General features: G+C 47.2%; 1 protein-coding gene and 1 non-coding gene across 2 annotated transcripts; one reads left to right on the top strand and one right to left on the bottom strand.

Annotated features, from left to right (window-relative positions):
* Positions 1-5,753: 5,753 nt before the first annotated feature.
* Positions 5,754-5,914, bottom strand: LOC111589400 (U1 spliceosomal RNA). Its single transcript, XR_004849815.1, has one exon. It is a non-coding gene; the product is annotated as a U1 spliceosomal RNA (small nuclear RNA).
* A 5,813-nt stretch (positions 5,915-11,727) lies between these two features.
* Positions 11,728-13,829, top strand: LOC103628763 (UDP-glycosyltransferase 82A1). Its single transcript, XM_008648906.3, has 2 exons — positions 11,728-12,307; positions 12,481-13,829. The coding sequence occupies exons 1-2, from the start codon at positions 11,809-11,811 to the stop codon at positions 13,503-13,505; spliced, it is 1,524 nt and encodes a 507-aa protein (XP_008647128.1). The 5' UTR covers positions 11,728-11,808; the 3' UTR covers positions 13,506-13,829.
* Positions 13,830-18,637: the final 4,808 nt, after the last annotated feature.

Here is an 18,637-nt window from a genome sequence, read left to right as displayed (position 1 = left end):
TTGCACCCCTTCTGTATAGTGTGTCCCCTATGAGGGTGTAGTGGGCCGACTGTCTTGCGATGCGTTCTGTTGTGGCCTTATCATCCGGTTCTTCTTCATTCTTTATATACCTAATGATAGGCTCTCTCCAGTCATTAGAGTCTGACTCTAGCTGGCTTAAAGCATTGCACTCTTCCGCCTGATCTGAGGGAATGCTTAGGCGTGACACTTCCTGGACAAAAACTCCGGGTGGGACCTGAGCTCGACTGGATCCTAGTTTCGACAACACGTATGCTGCTGCGTTGCGATCTCTTTCCACGTGATGAAATTTCAGGCCTTCAAATTTGTCTTCTAATTTTCGGATGGTTGTACAGTACTTGCCCATAGAATCAGTTGAGCAATCCCAGTCTTTATTTATCTGACTTATGACCACTAGCGAATCTCCGTATACCATCAACCTCTTAATGCCCAGTGATATGGCAATGTTTAATCCATGGATCAGAGCTTCATATTCTGTTGCATTATTTGATGCTGAGAATGACAACTGAAGAGCATATTTGAGTTGCTCGCCTCCAGGGGCAATGAAGAGGATTCCTGCGCTTGCTCCCTGTAGCTCCAGCGAGCCATCGAAATACATTCACCATACTTCTGTAGCCTCCGGGTTGTCTGGTACTTGTTGCTCAGTCCATTCTGATACGAAGTCAACTAGTGCTTGAGTCTTTATTGCTGTGTGAGGCCGAAACTCAATGTCGTGAGCTCCCAGCTCATAGGCCCACTTGGCTATTCTTCCAATGGCTTCTTTGTTGTGAACAATATCCCCTATTGGAAACCCGGTGACTACTATTACTTTGTGATCGTCAAAGTAGTGACGGAGCTTACGAGCAGCTAGAAGTACTGCGTACAATAGTTTTTGAACTTGAGGATACTTCTTTTTAGAGGGTCCCAGAACTTCACTGATGAAGTAGACCGGATGCTGTACTGGATATGTGTGCCCTTCCTCTGTCCGCTTGACTACTAGCGTGGTGCTTACCACGTGAGTCGTGTAGGAGATGTATAACAGCAGATCTTCTGCCGGCTGATCTGGCATGGCTCGACATGGCGGCTTTAGTAGTGGTGGCATGGTCAAGAACTTCTTTAGTGCATCGAGAGCTTCCTGTGCTTCTGTGGTCCATTGGAACTTGTCTACCTTCTTGAGCAATTTGTAGAATGGTAAGCCTTTTTCTCCTAGCCTTGATATGAACCTGCTCAAGGCTGCCATGCATCCAGTAAGCCTTTGCACTTTCTTCTGGGATTGTGGTGCTTCCATTCTCATGATAGCCTCGATTTTTTTCCGGGTTAGCTTCAATTCCTCGGTGGCTGGCAATGAATCCGAGCAACTTCCCTGCTAGTACTCCAAAGACACATTTTTCTAGATTGAGCTTCCACCGGTACCGCCTCAGGCTGTTGAAGACCAGCTGCAAATCCTCAATGAAGTTTTCTGAGTTTTCTGTTTTAATCACCACATCATCAACATAAGCTTCTACCCGCTTGCCCCAGTGATCGGCTAAGCATGTTTGAATAGCTCTCTGGTAAGTCGCTCCAGCGTTCATGAAGCCAATTGGCATGGAGGTATAGCAGAAAGCTCCAAACGGGGGTAATGAATGCAGTTTTTTCCTCATCTTCTTTTGCCAGGCTGATTTGATGGTATCCAGAGTAGCAGTCCAGGAAGGACAACATAGAACATCCAGCGGTCGAATCTACCACCTGATCTATTCTAGGAAGTCCGAAGGGATCCTTCGGACAGTGTTTGTTGAGATCTGTATAGTCGACGCACATGCGCCAATCCACTTTACTCTTTTTGAGCAGAAGAACAGGATTTGCTAACCACTCAGGATGCAGTACTTCTCTAATGAACCCTGCTGCGACTAAGCGAGCTAGCTCGGCGCGAATAACTTCTCTCTTGTCAGGCGTGAAACGACGCAACTTTTGTCGTGTCGGCCTTGCCCGGGGATAGACCTTTAGTTTGTGCTCGGCCAGTTCTCTCGGGACTCCCGGCATATCCGTAGGCTGCCATGCGAATACGTCTCGGTTATCTTGCAGAAACTGGACGAGCGCGCCTTCCTATTTGTCGTCCAGGCTGGAGCTAATGATGACAGTGTTGCGTTCATCAGCGAACCCGAGGTTGATTCTCTTCGTCTCCTCAGTCGGCTGCATAGAGGTCACGGCTTGAGCTTCATTCGCAGGTATCATGTGGTCTTCCCCAGGCTTTGAGTTTGCCTGCACAGAGGAAGTCGTCGGTGGTTTGGTGGTGAGGGCCGCCTGAATGGCCACTCGAAAACATTCCGCGGCGCCTTGGAAGTCAGCGCGCACGGTGATGATTCCTTGTGGTCCTGGCGTCTTCAATATCATGTACGAATAGTGTGGAATGGCCATAAATTTTGCTAATCCTGGCCTACCGATGATGGTGTTGTATCCGCAGTCGAAGCTTGCTACCTCGAACCTCAAGAACTCGGTTTGATAGTTTTCTGAAGTTCCAAAGGTGATAGGCATGTAGATGTGCCCAAGCGGGTATTCTCCTTCGGTCGGCACAATGCCGAAAAAGGAGTGTATGGCTCGTGGAGCTCTTTGAGTGCGACTCCCAAGCCTAAGAGTGTCCGGGGGAAGGTGACGTTGATGCTGCTTACCCCATCCACCAACACCTTCTTTACCCTGCTCTCTCGGATCACCAGATCGATGAGGAGCGGGTACTTGCCTGGATGATCGAAGTTGAGCCATTGATCCACCTGAGTAAAGGTGATCGAGTGTTCTGACCATCGATACGGGGCGGGAGCACTGGTGGCCGCCACCAGTATCTGTCGATCGTTGAGCTTCTACTGCCTTTTGTTCTCTTATGACCTGTGTCTGCCGAAGATGACGTTGACTTCTCCATCGACGCGCGGGAACACTTCGCCTCCTCCCCCTTCCTGCTGCTGAGGTTGTCGAGGTTCTTCGGGTCCTCCTCATGGTGGGGGAGGTGGTAGAGGTTAGAAGGGTCGGCCATTCCCGACGGAGTGCTTGAAGTCTCTGCAGTTCCAGAGGGTATGACACATATCCTTGTGGTACGGGCACTGGGCGTCGAGGATGTCGTCCAATGTTCGTTCGCCTCCGCAGGGTGCCCCTCAGGCACGAGAGACGGGTGGTCCAGTGGCATGGACTTCTTCACGAGACCTCTTCTCCCAACGCTTGTCAGTTTGCTAGTTCATGTCGCGTCGTGGTGCAGATGGAGTGGGCTTCGTTCCCCCGATGAGGTCCTGGGCACGCTCATCGGTGGTGATGTAGAGGTCCGCCTCCCTGAACAGCTATTCGGAAGTGGTCGGCGCCTTTTGTAGTATGGCTCGAACGAAGGCCGAGTCATTAGATCCTCGGTAGAAGTCCTCGATCACTGCTGCTTTAGCAACCTCAGGAATACGATTTCTCATGGTCTGAAACCTTTTGAGGTACGACCGAGGAGTCTCATCCCCTCGGTGCCTGATGGATTTGAGGTCTCATGGCTGCGCTGGCTTGTCGGAGAGGGATTGGAAGTTGGCGATAAAACACCGACTGAAGTCGCTCCAATCGTCGATGCAGTGTCGGGGTAGGTGTCGTAGCCATTGCAATGCATCTTGCCCAAGGACGATGGGCAAGTACGCAATCATCACATCCTCAGTTGTCCCAGCGGTCTGGGCAGCGGTGGTATAGACAGCCAACCAGCCTCCCGGGTCTTGCTTAGGCTCGTACTTGTCGACGTTGGAAACTTTGAAGTTTGGGGGCCACTGAATGGCCCTGAGACATGGAGTGAGCGCAGATACTCCACACGTCTCCTCCTATCAACGATTGTGGTGTTGGTCCCGAGGAGGGGAGTTGCTGATGTGCTGCCTCGACCGTCCCCAGGTTGTGCCGCTAGTTGAAGTCGTTGCCGACTCAACCCTAGTGGCCTGACTTCGTGCAGGGATGTCATGATCCTGATCATACTCTTCTCGACGCCGAATCTTGTTCTCACGTCGTCGTTCGCGCGAAGCATTGATGGAGCTCCACGCATCCCGCCGACTATTGATGGCGTGTCGTAGATCGCTCAGAGGATGAGCGAGAGGCAGAAGATGATTAGCTGCCCGTGTGAGCAGCCGCCGATAGCCCTCAACATCTGGAGTTCGGGGGAGGCCATCAGCTATCCGGGCCAACACTCCACCGACCTCGCTCGGTGTGTTCATGGCTCGGGTGAAGTCGGAGATTAGGTTTCGTCCGAAGAGAGGGTTCTCTTGGTGTTGTCTCGCCTCCTGCTCGGCTTGCTCTTGAGCCTGCCGACGATCACGTCGGCGGGAATTCCTCCTTTCCCAGAAGACTCGTTCATCAGAAGTTTCTCCCACCTCCGAGATCTCATCTCGTGATACAAGCTGCACCGGGTCTCGTTCTCCGGCTTCATGATGTCACCGAGCATTCCGGCATCGGTTCCTTCGTCGGCGAGATTCTCGCTGAAGAGGTTCTTCCCCAGGCACGGTTGGCTTGTCGTCGGAGATGGGGGACGATTCCACTCTTCCCCCGATGAAGAGGACATCGGGGTAGAATGGAGTTGTCGTGACGACAAGCTTCTCTCTGTTCTCCTTTGAGGGCGAAGGTGCCAGAAGAGCAGCTTGACGGGTCTTTATTTCGTTTGCTTCTTTTTGCCTTGCAACCCGCGTCCATTTTTTCGTGGATGAGGTGGACAATGGGGTTCTCCGAGTAGGTGAATTCTCTATTCCTGGTTTGTAGGAGGTAGTCTTCACCCAGAGCACTGGAGGTTGCGCTATTTCCTGCTTCATTCGGAGTAGGCGAATTCTCTATTTCGCGTTGTCCATCGTCAAGCAAGGGGACCTCATGGTCGTCGTCAACGTCGGCGACTCTCGGGTTGTTCTAGGCACCACATTCGACGATGACACCATCACGTCGTCCAGCTCATCGTCCACCTGAAGCCCAACCTGTCACGTAAGTCGTTACTGACCGGCCATGAATTCTTGTGCGCTGGGACGATGGTCGTTGCTGACGTTGTGTGAGTGTCCTCGAACACGATGTATGTAGAGGAGTAGCGCATTCAGTGGTGCAACAGCCAGGGGGTACTACCTTGCTGATAAGCCTGGGGTGCACTTCGTTTTACAGCCCAACCAAGAGTCATCAGTACTCGGTATGTCGCGCACATTCGACGACTACTATATCGATGACTGTGGCGTCATCTTGGCGCCAGAGGGGACGCAGAGAAAGATCGACAACAATGACCAGTTCGTCATCCTTGCCACCGTTGGGATAGCTTTTGTGCTGGCTTGTCTTTAATTCTCTTCGCAAACACACACTTGCCTTTTTGTTTAAGCAAAAGCGTATGGTGGTACGTGTCTTGATGACTAACGGTGTACGAGTGAATTTCTTCTGACATGTGTGGAACGTGCTCTCCAATGATAAGACCATGCAAATCGTGACATATATCGAAGTCTGCATGATACTGATGGTTGCAATGTAGTGATGAAACAGATAGATTATAAATAAAAAATTTATGTATGGCCAGAATCACAAATTGATTATGGAACATTTTTCTCATAACGGTATAACACACATTTTGTATATAAGGTGTCGTAGTATACTGGTATTATATATTCCCGTTGCAACACACGAGCATTCAGCTAGTGATTTATGAAGACAATTCATCATCAATCCCCTAAACAAGTTCAACATCTATTTAACAAGCTATTTATAGTCATCAAAAGCTCTTTGAATGACTTACACAAAAGCTAAATGTTAAACATTTCAATTTAGCAGGGGCCACGCGGACGCTTACCCCGCTACCACAAATTATGACGTTTACTCTCCCACTTTGAGAGATGGTAAACCAGCGCACCCTCTAAAGTGCAATGAAGGCCACTGATCTAGGCCACAGGCCTTCTTGATAGCCCGTTGACCCCGTCCAGGTAAGTATGGAGCTATGGGGCACGGGGCGCTCTACTTGTAGCGGGGGTTCGGGGCGCACCTGCCATCGCTTGGCGACGTGGTACTAACCGCTCCCTTAACCAGTGTGCCTGTCTGGCCGTATGCGCCTCTGCCGCCGAATCCTCACCTCCTCATGGGCTGCATCTGCTTGGGCCCTCAATTCCGTGAGTGGAGTGGAGTGGACTGGACTGGATGCAACACGGATGGGGTCCCCGGTCCGCCAGCGTGTTGCCGGCCTAATCCGGACTAGAAAAAGGCCGCGAGAGTGTTAGCACGTGTGTGGGCACTGGGCAGTCCTTCCTTCCCATCGTGTGTGGTCATGAGGCATTGAGGCCAGTCAAGTGAACGTATTCACCAGTGCACGGCGGTTGTTGGCCTGCGTGCGTCTTGGACCTGCTAGCTCTCTTAAAAAAACAAACTAGCTGAGCCATTGACACATGCATGTATTTATATACGTATTGCCTTTGGTCTTTGATGCCAACCGTACACAGATGTGCACGTGAGGAAAAACTGTGATGATTACTCTGCCTTGTTATTTTGATTTGAGTATTTGACGATGACAAAGGTCGTTTTCAAGAGCCCCTTGAGCTCTGGCAGTAGTGGCTAGTAGTAGTAGCAGCTGCCTTTGAATTTTAGATGGCCGGAGGAAAACCCTCATTAAAGAATCGCATCAATCCAAAGATGTCATTTTGGTGCTGACGAAACAGGTTACTCCGTGGAAGAACATCCGAGCATTCATATTCAGCTAAGAGCCGGGAGAAGTTCTTCTGACGTCCACCCAACTGAACTTTGTCTGAAACAAATAACCACGTGTTTGGCTTTTGCCGCAAAAAAAGTCCGGCGCAACTCCAATCTCGCAAACCTGCTCTGGCCGTCACAAATCACAATTCCAAAGCTGGTGACGCAACATTTTGTTACAATGAGCATGGTGGCATGGAGGCGTGAAGCCGTGGACCATCAGCAGTCAGTCGTCGTCACCACCTATGCTAGTAATAAACAATGACAGAACATATGGACGGTCCACGGAGGAATACTGACCTCTACCGAACACGGTAAGGGCATAAATCAAAGGGTCTGATTGAAATCAAAGACCCTGTTTGATCCAACTAGCTATGTGTTAGCTGAAAGTATTAGACTATCTCCAGCATAGCATGTATATGAGTATGCAAAACACTATTTTGCACTGTAGAGTGTACTATTTTTAGAGTGGAGTTTGAAATAGGGAGTGAGAGATATACAGTGGAATTACAATTCAACTGACTAATAGTTAGTTGCTAACTATTAGCTCGGTATCTATCCAAAAGAGATAATTGGATTTTTGCCACTCACAATGTTGTCTTCTCGTTATAATTACCACTGTGTCTATAAATTATGGGTCCAGCCGGGTCTATGAAATGTGGGGCTGATGGCAATTTTACAAACATGTTTCTTGCTGATGGTAAATATCAGAATCTCTTCTATCCAAAACTACTATATTATCTAGGCAAAACCTAACTCATATTAGTTAATTGATGGTTAGTTGACCAGAATACCCTTCCACTAGTTGAACTAATTATTAGTTAAAACAAATTAAAGGAATGTTTGGTTTAACTATAGATTTCTGAAAATCCAATTCTAACTATAACATATGAGAAAGCTGATATATGCTGATAACTGTGAAAAAGTTGAAAGTCGTTTATGAGCATGATGGTATGACAACCTACTAGGAGAGGCTTCATCCTGGCCTTCTAGGTGAAACGATTCAATAGCGGACTGTCGTCGGTGAGAAGACGGTTCACGGACACGAAAGCCCTATGAACGTAATGCTAGACCAAGGCATCATAACTACATGTGTGCATGACGCACGCTAGCTACGAGCAACAAGAACGACAATGGGTGAAGCAGTAGGTGGTATGCCTTTGCTTTCTAGGAATGGAGTCTCGTCATTGCTGAATCGAATTGGGGGATAGGGAGACGCTCAAGGGGCAATATTAGATGGGACATGCAACATGGATGTTGGATGATGGGAGATACTTAGGGTCTGTTTGGTTCGCGATTAACTATGCCACATTTTACCTAAGGTTAGTCGCTCAAATTGAAAAACTAACCTTAGACAGAAAAATATAAACAAAGTGTGGCAAGTTAGGCAGCAAACCAAACATACCTTTAAGGGTCGACGAAAAAGAGCTATGCCGGTTGAGAGACGACTAAGCCACCTTGGCTCGCCGATTATTGGAGTCGGGTGTAGAGAGACAGTAGCAATCCTAGAAGCCAATATAAAATATCGTCAAGTGGGACTAGAGCGCAAGTAGAGTAGAGGGCCTCCGTATAGAAAAAAAGAATGACTTGAGCCTATAAGAGCAACTCCAAGAGCTAATGTACAAATCCTAGTGTCGGTGGCCTTCGTCCTCCGAAGGTCCTCAAAAACGTAATTTAACAATGTCTTCCAAATATGGCATATGGACAGGTACCTTCGGACTTAGGTTAAAAGCATACACGATGAGAAAAGCATGATCGTGACGAATGTTGTTGTTGCTCCGAAGCTACGCGCATGGGAGCTTCGGCTAAATGGCGGAAAAAGGAACCGACTTAAAGGGGAAAAGGCTATCTAGTCCTCATAGAATTGTCTATAAGTCAATAATAAATGTGAAGGGCATGAATGTAATTTCTCACAGGCTGCGTCCTATGCCTATAAATAGACCCCGTACTGTTCACGTTGATTTGTACTTGCTCTTGCGTCACGCTTGTACTTTTACCCTCTGTCAAGCCGAAGGTACATATGTAATTCAATATTGTTTTTTATTTTTCCATGATAATATAATGAGGATGAATTAATAACGCTGTATAATTGTTTATTGTTCATGTTGTCTCTTATATTTCATATGCTTCTCCCTTTATTAACTTATACCGCGATGATGAAGGTATGTCCTTCATAACCTTCGTCTGAAGATCATTATATCCTAAGGGAAATAATGCTTCGAAGGACGAAGGACATTAACATTTAACATTTTGTGTTGCCTTGTTCTTAATTCATAGCACTTGAGAACAAGTCTCCAACACCTAGTATAAAATACAGAGTTTAGAAAGGACTCTTTAAAATAAACAATATCCTAATAAGGGTGGAGTATCAACAGTCCCTCTACATTTAGCCTTTGACCTATGTTTGCATGTTGACTCAAACGAGCAGGCAAGTCGTGAGGGCTGAACCCTAGGAATTTCTGCATGTTTCTATGGGATTGTGTCTTGAAAGGGCTAAACCCTAAAGAAGCGAAAAGAGCGGGAGGGCACCAGCAGATGGGGAGTTCAAGGGCTAGCCAAAGATGGCTAGGAACAGGGAGTCGACGCCGAGCCGAATACAATGGCGAGGCAAATGGTAAGGTTGTTGCAAGCTAATTTTGTGAGGTTTTCTTTTCTTTACCGAGCGCATGTTGTCTAGCTAGTTTGTTGATGTTGCTTTAACCAGCGGCAATGGATAATATTTTGGGAATTTAGATGGTAAAAATCTGAAAAATACGTGACCACAAATATTACATACTAAACTAGAGAAATATGTAGGTTTTCGGGAATCTATTCACCATCTATACTCCTTGGGTAATGATTCTGGACTTTTAGTGAATCTAACCCAGAAAGCTGAAGAAAGGGATCTTAAAAACGTTGATAGAATGCATGTTTTCTTACCTTCTTACTTGTCTCGCAAATATCTCCTGGATTTGGCAGTTGCCGTTTTAATTTTCCCTCTGTTCGTTTGGTTTTAATTCGTATCGACTTCTACTGCTTCTACAGTTTTCCGTCTCTATGGATTGTAGTTGCACCAGTCTAAATAGCCGACTTTAATCTAAAGCGAACATACCATATTTTTGTAGAATGTTTTCTGACATAAATGTTAAACCTCGAGAAGTTATTTAGGGCCTGTTTGGTTCCTTTAGTCCAGTGACTAAAGTTTAGTCCCTATCATATTTGGTTGCAGGGACTAAAAGTACTCAGAACCCATTAAATGACTCATAAGAAGACTAACTTTAGTCCCTTAACATTCTTCCGCTATTAGTATAACTGAAATAAATAAGAGGCAAAATAAGGTGGAATTAATATGGTTTAGTCTATAGATGGCCAAATGGGCCGTGCCTAACGGGCCGGCCCGAAGCACGGCCCGTTTAATAGTGCCGAGCCGGGCCCGACACGAGAACCGTGCCGTGCTTGGGCCGCTGGCTCGGCCCGCAGTGCCGGCCCGGCCCGGCACGATTATATGTTTTTTATTTTACAAAATATAATATATATATATTTACATTTTATATTCGATATTTACAACAAATGCAGTCGAGTTCTACTGGTTAGTCTGTTTCAGTTAGTGCTTTCAGCCTGTTAGAGGGAGGTCGCGGGTTCAATTTCTCACCCAGACATAGTTTTTTGCTATTTTCCCTCATTTAATAGGAGAGCGTGGCGGTTTAACGGGCCGGCCCGGCACGACTACCAGGCCGCCGTGCCGTGCCTGGGCCGCGGCTGCGGCACGCGGGCCGGCCGGGCACGGCCCGATTATCCATCGTGCCTAACGGGCCCGTGCCGGGTCGGGCCGGGCCGCCCGTTTGGGCATCTATAGTTTAGTCTATTTTAGTCACCCATTGAGAGATAAGAGACTAAAGCAGTTTAGTACATGTTTTAGTCTTAAGGTTTAGCTATTTAGAGACTAAATGAGACTAAAATAGAGGGATTAATCCTTAGTCCCTCAAACCAAATAGGGCCTCATTTTGGGATAGAGAGAGTTGGCATTGATGAAAAAAAACTATTTTTGGTAAAAGAAAACTTTAGCCACCTTTAGACAGTGGGATCCAAACACCTCCCAATTGTTTAGCTAATTTTAGGTCGCGTTTAAATTCCTAGAGAAATTGAGAATGGGATCCAAACCACTTAGATTCTAGAATGAGATTACATAATTTAATTATATACCAAAACTTTATTGTTTTGAGATTTTCATTATGCAGAGACAATAATTAATTTGAGGATGACATCAAATACCTCTGTTTTATTTAAATATAGAATTCAAATTGTACATAGAACTACCATGAGAATGAAAATCAAATTGTGTCGGTCTCAGATCCTGTTTCAAACATTTAGAGCTAATTATAATTCAGCTAATAAGTTGAGAGTGTTCCAACTTCGAAACCTAAAGCTAATAGATTGTTATGATAAGCTTGATGTCTTTCCTATCCATACCTGTCTTTCTGATAAGCTAATAGGTGGAAAGGATCATGGGTAATTTGATCATCAATCCACCTATTAGCTGGTTTTAGTTGGGCTGAGATAACTATCAACTAATGACTAGTTGGGGTATAGCTAATAATTAGCTGGTCTATTAGTTGACTTGTTCTAAACATCTCAGATAATTGTAGCTGCTAACTATTAGTTTAGAGGTATGGAATAGGCCTTAGCTAAGCTATTAGAGCAACTTCAAGAGTCTCTTTATATTATCTCGTAGTCACATGAATAGGGTTTATAGTAACAAAGTTCCTCCTATGATGATTTCTTCAATCTGATCTTCAGATATTCTCATCCTTCTCTATTCTAATCTTCTCGCTCACCAAAGATAAAAAGAAATGGAGCTAACCCTCTAAAGTGTCGAACGTAAAGTAGAGAAGTGGTTAGAGGACTGTGAGATATAGAGAACTGTTTTTATTAGAATAACTCGAGTGAAAATTTATATAATGGTTAAGAAAACTGTTGGATAATTAGGTGCTGATCAGCCTAACTCCTATTACTGCTAAATAAGAAAACAGTGCACCATGTCTCTTAGCCAGCGACCTATATATATAGATCCTAGCTCACAGCGTCGGGAAACCAAATAACCGGTACCCCGAGGTGACTACACCGATCGACGAACACACCCCATAGTTGAGGCCATCAAACGCCGGCATGGGCGTCGAATCCACGCAGGCGAAGCGCGCCATGGTGTTCGTGCCATTTCCGGCGCAGGGCCACATCACGCCGATGATCTACCTGGCGCGCGCCCTCGCGGTCCGCGGCGGCATCACGGCCACCGTAGCGGTGCCTGACTTCGTCCATCATCGCATGGGACGTCTGACCGAAGATGCCTGCGGCGCCGAGCTGGCCCTCGTGCCCATCCCAAGCGGCGTCCCGGACGACGGCAGAGGCGAACCGCCGGGCTTCGCCACCATCGTGCACGCCATGGAGCACCACATGCCGGCCCACCTGGAGCGAATCGTCATGGGAGCAGGCCACGGCCGCGTGCCCTGCTCCTGCCTCGTCGTGGACGTCCTCGCGTCGTGGGCCGTATCCGTGGCCGCGCGGTGCGACGTGCCCGCCGTGGGGTTCTGGCCGGTGATGTTCGCGAGTTACCGCATCGTGGCAGCCATTCCGGCGCTCGTCAGCAAGGCCTTCATCTCCGCTTCCGGTATGCCTCCAGCCAGTAGTAGTAGTATCCTTCCCCTAGCTAGCTATGTACTGCAAGGTTCCAATAATGTTCCAAGCATTTCGTTTGCGTCTATTTCTAGTGTTACGGCGGCGTAGATATTAATTTATATGAAAAAACGTGCTGAAAGATTTACAATATTTACTGGCATGAAGGCGCGCCACTGCCACCACCATCGACAAACGGAGTCGACGACGAAGATCAAGCCAACAAGCATCAAAACATTGGAGACCCGATACTGCCCTCGAAGCTACAGCTGAGCACGAAAGATCTGCCATGGCTCGTCGGTGGCGCGGCATCCCAGCAATCCAGGTTCGCATTCTGGAAGCGAACCGTGGACCGCGCGAAGCGCCTCCCCGCCATCCTCGTCAACTCCTTCCCCGGCGAAGGCGCAGGCGACTCCGACCGGTATGACCCGCCGCCGGGCCAGCGCATCCTCCACGTCGGGCCACTCTTCAACGTCAACGTGTCGCTGGCTGCTGGTGCGGCGGAGAATAACGGCTCGTCATGCGTCCCGTTGGAGAAGCCGAACGCTGCAGCGGCCACCACCATGTGGCAGGCGGACTCCACCTGCATGGATTGGCTGGACCGGCGCAGTCCCGGGTCGGTGGTCTACGTTTCCTTCGGAAGCTGGGTCGCGCCGATCGGGCCGGAGAGGATGGCCGAGTTCGCGCTCGGTTTGCAGGCCGCCGGCCGGCCGTTCCTCTGGGTTCTCAAGAACCACCCGTCGTGGCGAGCCGGCCTGCCCGACCGGTTCGTGGAGACCGTCGCCAGCAGCCGCGGCATCGGCAAGATAGTCCCGTGGGCGCCGCAGGAGGAAGTTCTCGGTCATCACGCTGTAGGCTGCTACATCACGCACTGCGGTTGGAACTCAACGCTGGAAGCCGTAAGGCACCGAGTCCGCATGATCTGCTACCCTATCTCCGGTGACCAGTTCATCAACTGCGCCTACATCGTTAAGATGTGGGAGGCTGGGATGGCAATGGACAGCACGGACCGGGATGGTGTGAAGGACTGTATTGAGAGGGTCATGGAGGGCGAGGAGGGTAGGCGTTTGCAAGAGAAAGTGAATGGGATGGAGAAAGTCGTGGCAGGTGAGGCGCGGAGTATTGCCAAGGGGAACCTCGACCTATTCATCAATGGAATCGAGAGCGGTGACGATTGGGTAACAAAACTATGAAGCCTTGCCTGGTACATCACACACATTGCTGGTGGGCTTGGGCTTGCAAGTGACCTTTCATCTTGTAACGAGAATAAGAAAGCAAGTATTAACGGGTGTTTAGTTGTGTGCGTGGGAGAGTTGTCCAGGCCACGCAAACATCTCCAGTCGATTTCGGTCGCCTGCCTGGCCAGACAGCGCCCTTGAGGGCGTCGTGATCTGCCTCACTATCTCCATTCTCCAATAATATGCTTTGTACCGTCACTCAGTCATCTATATCTCCAACAGTGTTCTATCTCATGCTCTATACATTAAATATTTATATTATAGATACATTTTTCTTTAGGTTTTTATGCGTACATATTTATCATACCCTCATATGTTTTATACAAATTTTAGTTTTGACTAATCCGTTGTCTAAAGTATAAAAATAAGCAGGTTTTAAATTTATACCCTTAGTTTTGCCACTTCCTCATTTTTACTCTTTGTGTGTTTTTGCTCGGATTTACCCTTAGACTGCTATAGAGCAAAATGCCAAAATTGAGTAAAGAACGCGACTAAGGGTAAAAATGAGGAAGATGGCAAAACTATCGGTATGAATTTAAATTAGAGGATGAGGAGAGAGAGAGTCTATTGTTGGATGTACCCTCGAGCTCGGTCAAGGGATTGACTCGGGAACGAACTTATGCCCTAACCGAGGACGCAATCTCACCCTATTAGTTATGGCCATTAACTCACATGCGTTATATAAATAAGGTAATGGGTCAGCACAGAAGCCAACTGAGAGCACCTATAGGAGGTGAATAGGTGATCCTGTAAAATCAAACACTAAATAACCATGAACTTGATTATTAAAGTGTTAGTGTAACCAAGTGGCTATAGAGCGAGCTCGTGCGAACAAAACAATCACAGAAAAGCAACACACGAGACACGCGATTTTTATCCCGTGGTTCGGCCAAGTAACACTTGCCTACTTTCACGTTGTGCTGTTCCAATGGACGAGGGTTGCACTCAACCCCTTCCAAGTGATCCAATGATCGACTTGAATACCATTATCTTTTATCTTGAGTATTCTTCCCGTTTGCGAGGAATCTCCACAAGTTGGAGCCTCTCGCCCTTACAAAGTTATGATCACAAAGAAAGCACAAGAGTAAGGGTGGGAGAGCAACACACGCAAGACCCAAATCCGCAGCGCACACACGCACACAAGTGAAGAAGTGAGCACACAAACACAGCTCAAGGAGTTTACAACTCGAATAGTGCTCAATTCTCAAGAACGATGATCCGATTGTGTGAATGCAGAGTCTAGGTGTCTTAGGATGTTTCTTGTAAGCTTAGTGTACTGCTCCATGCGCCAAGGGGTCCCTTTTATAGCCCTAAGGCAGCTAGGAGCCGTTGGAGATCAATTTGGTAGGCAATTCTTGCCTTATGTCGAGTGGTGCACCGGACAGTCCGGTGCACCACCGGACAACTCCTGTAGCAATCTAGTGCGTGATCTCCTTCCATATCGGGCACAGCCGACCGTTGGTCCTCCGTGGCCGTTGGCGCACTGGACACAGTCCGGTGTGCCCAACCGACCGTTGGCGCGGACCACGTGTCGCGTGTTGATTGCGCGGACGACCATTGGCCGCTGGCACCGTTGACTCACCAGACAGTTTGGTGCACCACCGGACAGTCCGGTGAATTATAGCCACGTCGCCTTTTTCTTTTCCCGAGAGCGACGAGTTTGTCACTGAAGAGTCAAGTGCGGGCGCGGATGACTCACCAGACAGTCCGGTGATTTATAGCCGCGTCACTCCGCCGTTTCCCGAGAGTAGCTAGTTCACCGTTGGTCAGCCTGGGGCATCAGACACTGTCCGGTGCACCACCGGACAGTCCAGTGTGCTAGGCCTGAGCTGGTTTTAGCCAACTCTTCTCCAATTCAAGTCTTCTTTTCTTGGCACTGTTTCTAGCACTTAGATAGACAATATTAGTATTCAAAAACAATTCACTAAGTCTAGAAACATACCTTGTTATTTGATTTGCACTTCTCACTCATTTAGCACATAAGAACTTAATCAATATGTGTTGGACATTTAATCACCAAAACATTAAAGAAATGTCCCAAGGGCACATTTCTCTTTCAATCTCCCCCTTTTTGGTGATTTATGTCAACTCATTAAAAAGCAACAAGAGAAGTGCAACATCAATGCAAATGAAGACCAAATTCTCTTACTTAGGATTTGGCATATTTGGATCATTCTTTGCCACCACTTGGTTTGTTTTTGCAAATCAAATTTTTTTCCCTATCTCTAAGTCAAACACACTTGTTTGGACAAATCGAGAGATATTCCAAGAGTAAAATTGATCAAGTGCCAAAAACTCCCCCTTTTCCCATAATTAAAATTCTCCCCCACAAGAGACCAAATTTTGAAATAAGAGTATTTTGACAAAAACCTAAATTCTAACTCCTTTATTTTCAAAATTCACAAGTGGTTTGGCCTTAATTTCTCCCCATTTGGCATTAAGCACCAAAACGGGATCATTCTAGGCCCTTTAACCCCATTGCCTCACCAAAATGTCAATTAAGAGCAGAAAGGCAATGAGAGCACAAGTATGAACTTGGAATTAAATACACTAATATCGGAGTGCAGTGGAAGTCTTGTCGTCATCCAAGTTCATTTTCCCTTTCAATGTACCTTCGAGACTACCTCAAGTGTACTCAAGCAAACAAGTTAGTCTCAAAGGGGTCAAGTTGTAGCACATCTCCCCCTAAATATGTGCATCATTTGCATATGGACTTGTGAGGTCCAAGGATGACTTGTACAACTTGAGCACCATAAATAGACAACAAATAATGTAAATGCTCAAAGTAACATGATCAAAGGCATAGACTACATATATGCTATATATCAATCCAAGTTACGCGAATCTAAGATATTTAGCTCACTACGCAACCTGCAAAACCTCTTCTCATCTAAAGGCTCGGTGAAGATGTCGGCTAGCTGGTTCTCGGTGCTAATGTGATACACATCGAGATCTCCCTTTTGCTGGTGGAGTGGTGGTCTCTCAGGAAGTGATGCCGGATGTCAATGTGCTTAGTGCGGCTGTGTTCAATAGGATTATCCGCCAATCGGATTGCACTCTCATTGTCACATAGGAGTGGGACTTTGCTCAGATTATAACCAAAGTCCTGAAGGGTTTGCCTCATCCAAAGTAGTTGCGCGCAACACTGTCCTGCGGCAACATACTCGGCCTCAGCGGTGGATAGGGCAACGAATGTTTGTTTCTTGGAACTCCAAGACACCAGGGATCTTCCTAGAAATTGGCACGTCCCTGATGTGCTCTTCCTATCAACCTTGCACCCGGCATAATCAGAGTCTGAGTATCCAATCAAGTCAATGGTAGACCCCTTTGGACATCAGATCCCGAAGCAAGGCGTAGAAACTAAATACCTAAGAATTCGCTTAACGACCACAAGGTGACATTCCTTGGGATCGGATTGAAATCTAGCACACATGCATACACTAAGCATAATGTCCGGTCTACTAGCACAAAGATAAAGTAATGAACATATCATTGACCGGTATGCCTTTTGATCAACGGACTTACCTCCTTTGTTGAGGTCGAGATGTCCGTCAGTTCCCATCGGTGTCTTTGCGGGCTTGGCGTCCTTCATCCCAAACCTCTTGAGAAGATCTTGAGTGTACTTCGTTTGGGAGATGAAAGTGTCGTCCTTGAGTTGCTTCACATGGAATCCAAGGAAGTAGGTCAACTCGTCCATCATCGACATCTCGAACTTTTGCATCATCACCCTGCTAAACTCCTCACAAGACTTTAGATTAGTAGAACCAAATATTATTTCATCGACATAAATTTGGCAAACAAAAAGATCACCATTGCATGTCTTTGTGAAAAGAGTGGGATCAGCTTTCCCAACCTTGAAACATTAGAAATAAGGAAATCTCTAAGGCATTCATACCATGCTCTTGGGGCTTGCTTAAGTCCATAGAGCACCTTAGAGAGCTTATATACATGGTCAGGATACCTGTCATCCTCAAAGCCAGGGGTTGTTCCACGTATACCTCCTCCATGATTGGCCCATTGAGGAAAGCGCTCTTCACGTCCATTTGGAACAGCCTAAAAGAATGGTGAGCAACATAGGCTAATAAAATTCGAATTGACTCTAACCTAGCCACAGGAGCAAAAGTCTCCTCGAAATCCAAACCTGCGACTTGGGCATAACCTTTTGCCACAAGTCGAGCCTTGTTTCTTGTCACCACCCCGTGCTCATCTTGCTTGTTGCGGAACACCCACTTGGTTCCCACAACGTTTTGCTTTGGACGCAGCACCAGACTCCAGACTTCATTTCTTTTGAAGTTGTTGAGCTCTTCCTGCATGGCCAACACCTAGTCTGGATCCTGCAAGGCCTCTTCTACCCTGAAAGGCTTAATAGAAGAGACAAACGAGTAATGCTCACAAAAAGTAGCTAATCGTGAGCGAGTGGTTACTCCCTTGCTGATGTCACCCAAAATCTGGTCGACGGGGTGATGTCTTTGGATTGACGCCTGGACTTGAGTTGGAGGGGCCTGTGGTGCTTCTTCCTCCATAACCTGTTCTTCCTGTGCTCCTCCTTGATCTTGCCCCTCTTCTTGAGGTACCTGTACATCGTCTTGAGTTGGGGGATGCACCAGTGTCGAGGAAGAAGGTTGATCTTGTTCCTGCAGTTCCTGTGGTCGCACATCTCCTATCGCCATCGTTCGCATTGCGGCCATCAGAACTTCATCTTCATCTATGTCATCAAGATCAACTTGCTCTCTTGGAGAGCCATTAGTCTCATCAAATACAACGTCGCTAGAGACTTCAACTAATCCCGATGATTTGTTGAAGACCCTATACGCCTTTGTATTTGAGTCATATACTAGTAAAAAACTTCTACTGCCTTGGGAGCAAATTTAGAATGTCTACCTTTCTTCACCAGAATGTAGCATTTGCTCCCAAATACACGAAAGTAAGAGACATTAGGTTTGTTACCGGTAAGGAGTTCGTAGGAGGTCTTCTTGATAAGGCGATGCAGATAGAGCCAGTTTATGGCGTGGCAGGCTGTGTTCATAGCTTCCGACCAAAACCGCTCAGGCATCTTGAATTCTCCAAGCATTGTTCTCGCCATATCA

The sequence above is a fragment of the Zea mays genome, chromosome 5, assembly GCF_902167145.1.
Source record: "Zea mays cultivar B73 chromosome 5, Zm-B73-REFERENCE-NAM-5.0, whole genome shotgun sequence".
NCBI classification, from domain to species: domain Eukaryota; kingdom Viridiplantae; phylum Streptophyta; class Magnoliopsida; order Poales; family Poaceae; genus Zea; species Zea mays.
This window is presented reverse-complemented; position numbering and strand designations above follow the sequence as displayed.

Excerpts from the sequence above, each read along its gene's own strand:
- LOC103628763 (XM_008648906.3), top strand. The coding sequence starts at position 11,809 with ATGGGCGTCGAATCCACGCAGGCGAAGCGCGCCATGGTGTTCGTGCCA. Across the intron at positions 12,308-12,480 it reads GGCCTTCATCTCCGCTTCCG|GCGCGCCACTGCCACCACCA; the intron begins GTATGCCTCCAG and ends ACTGGCATGAAG.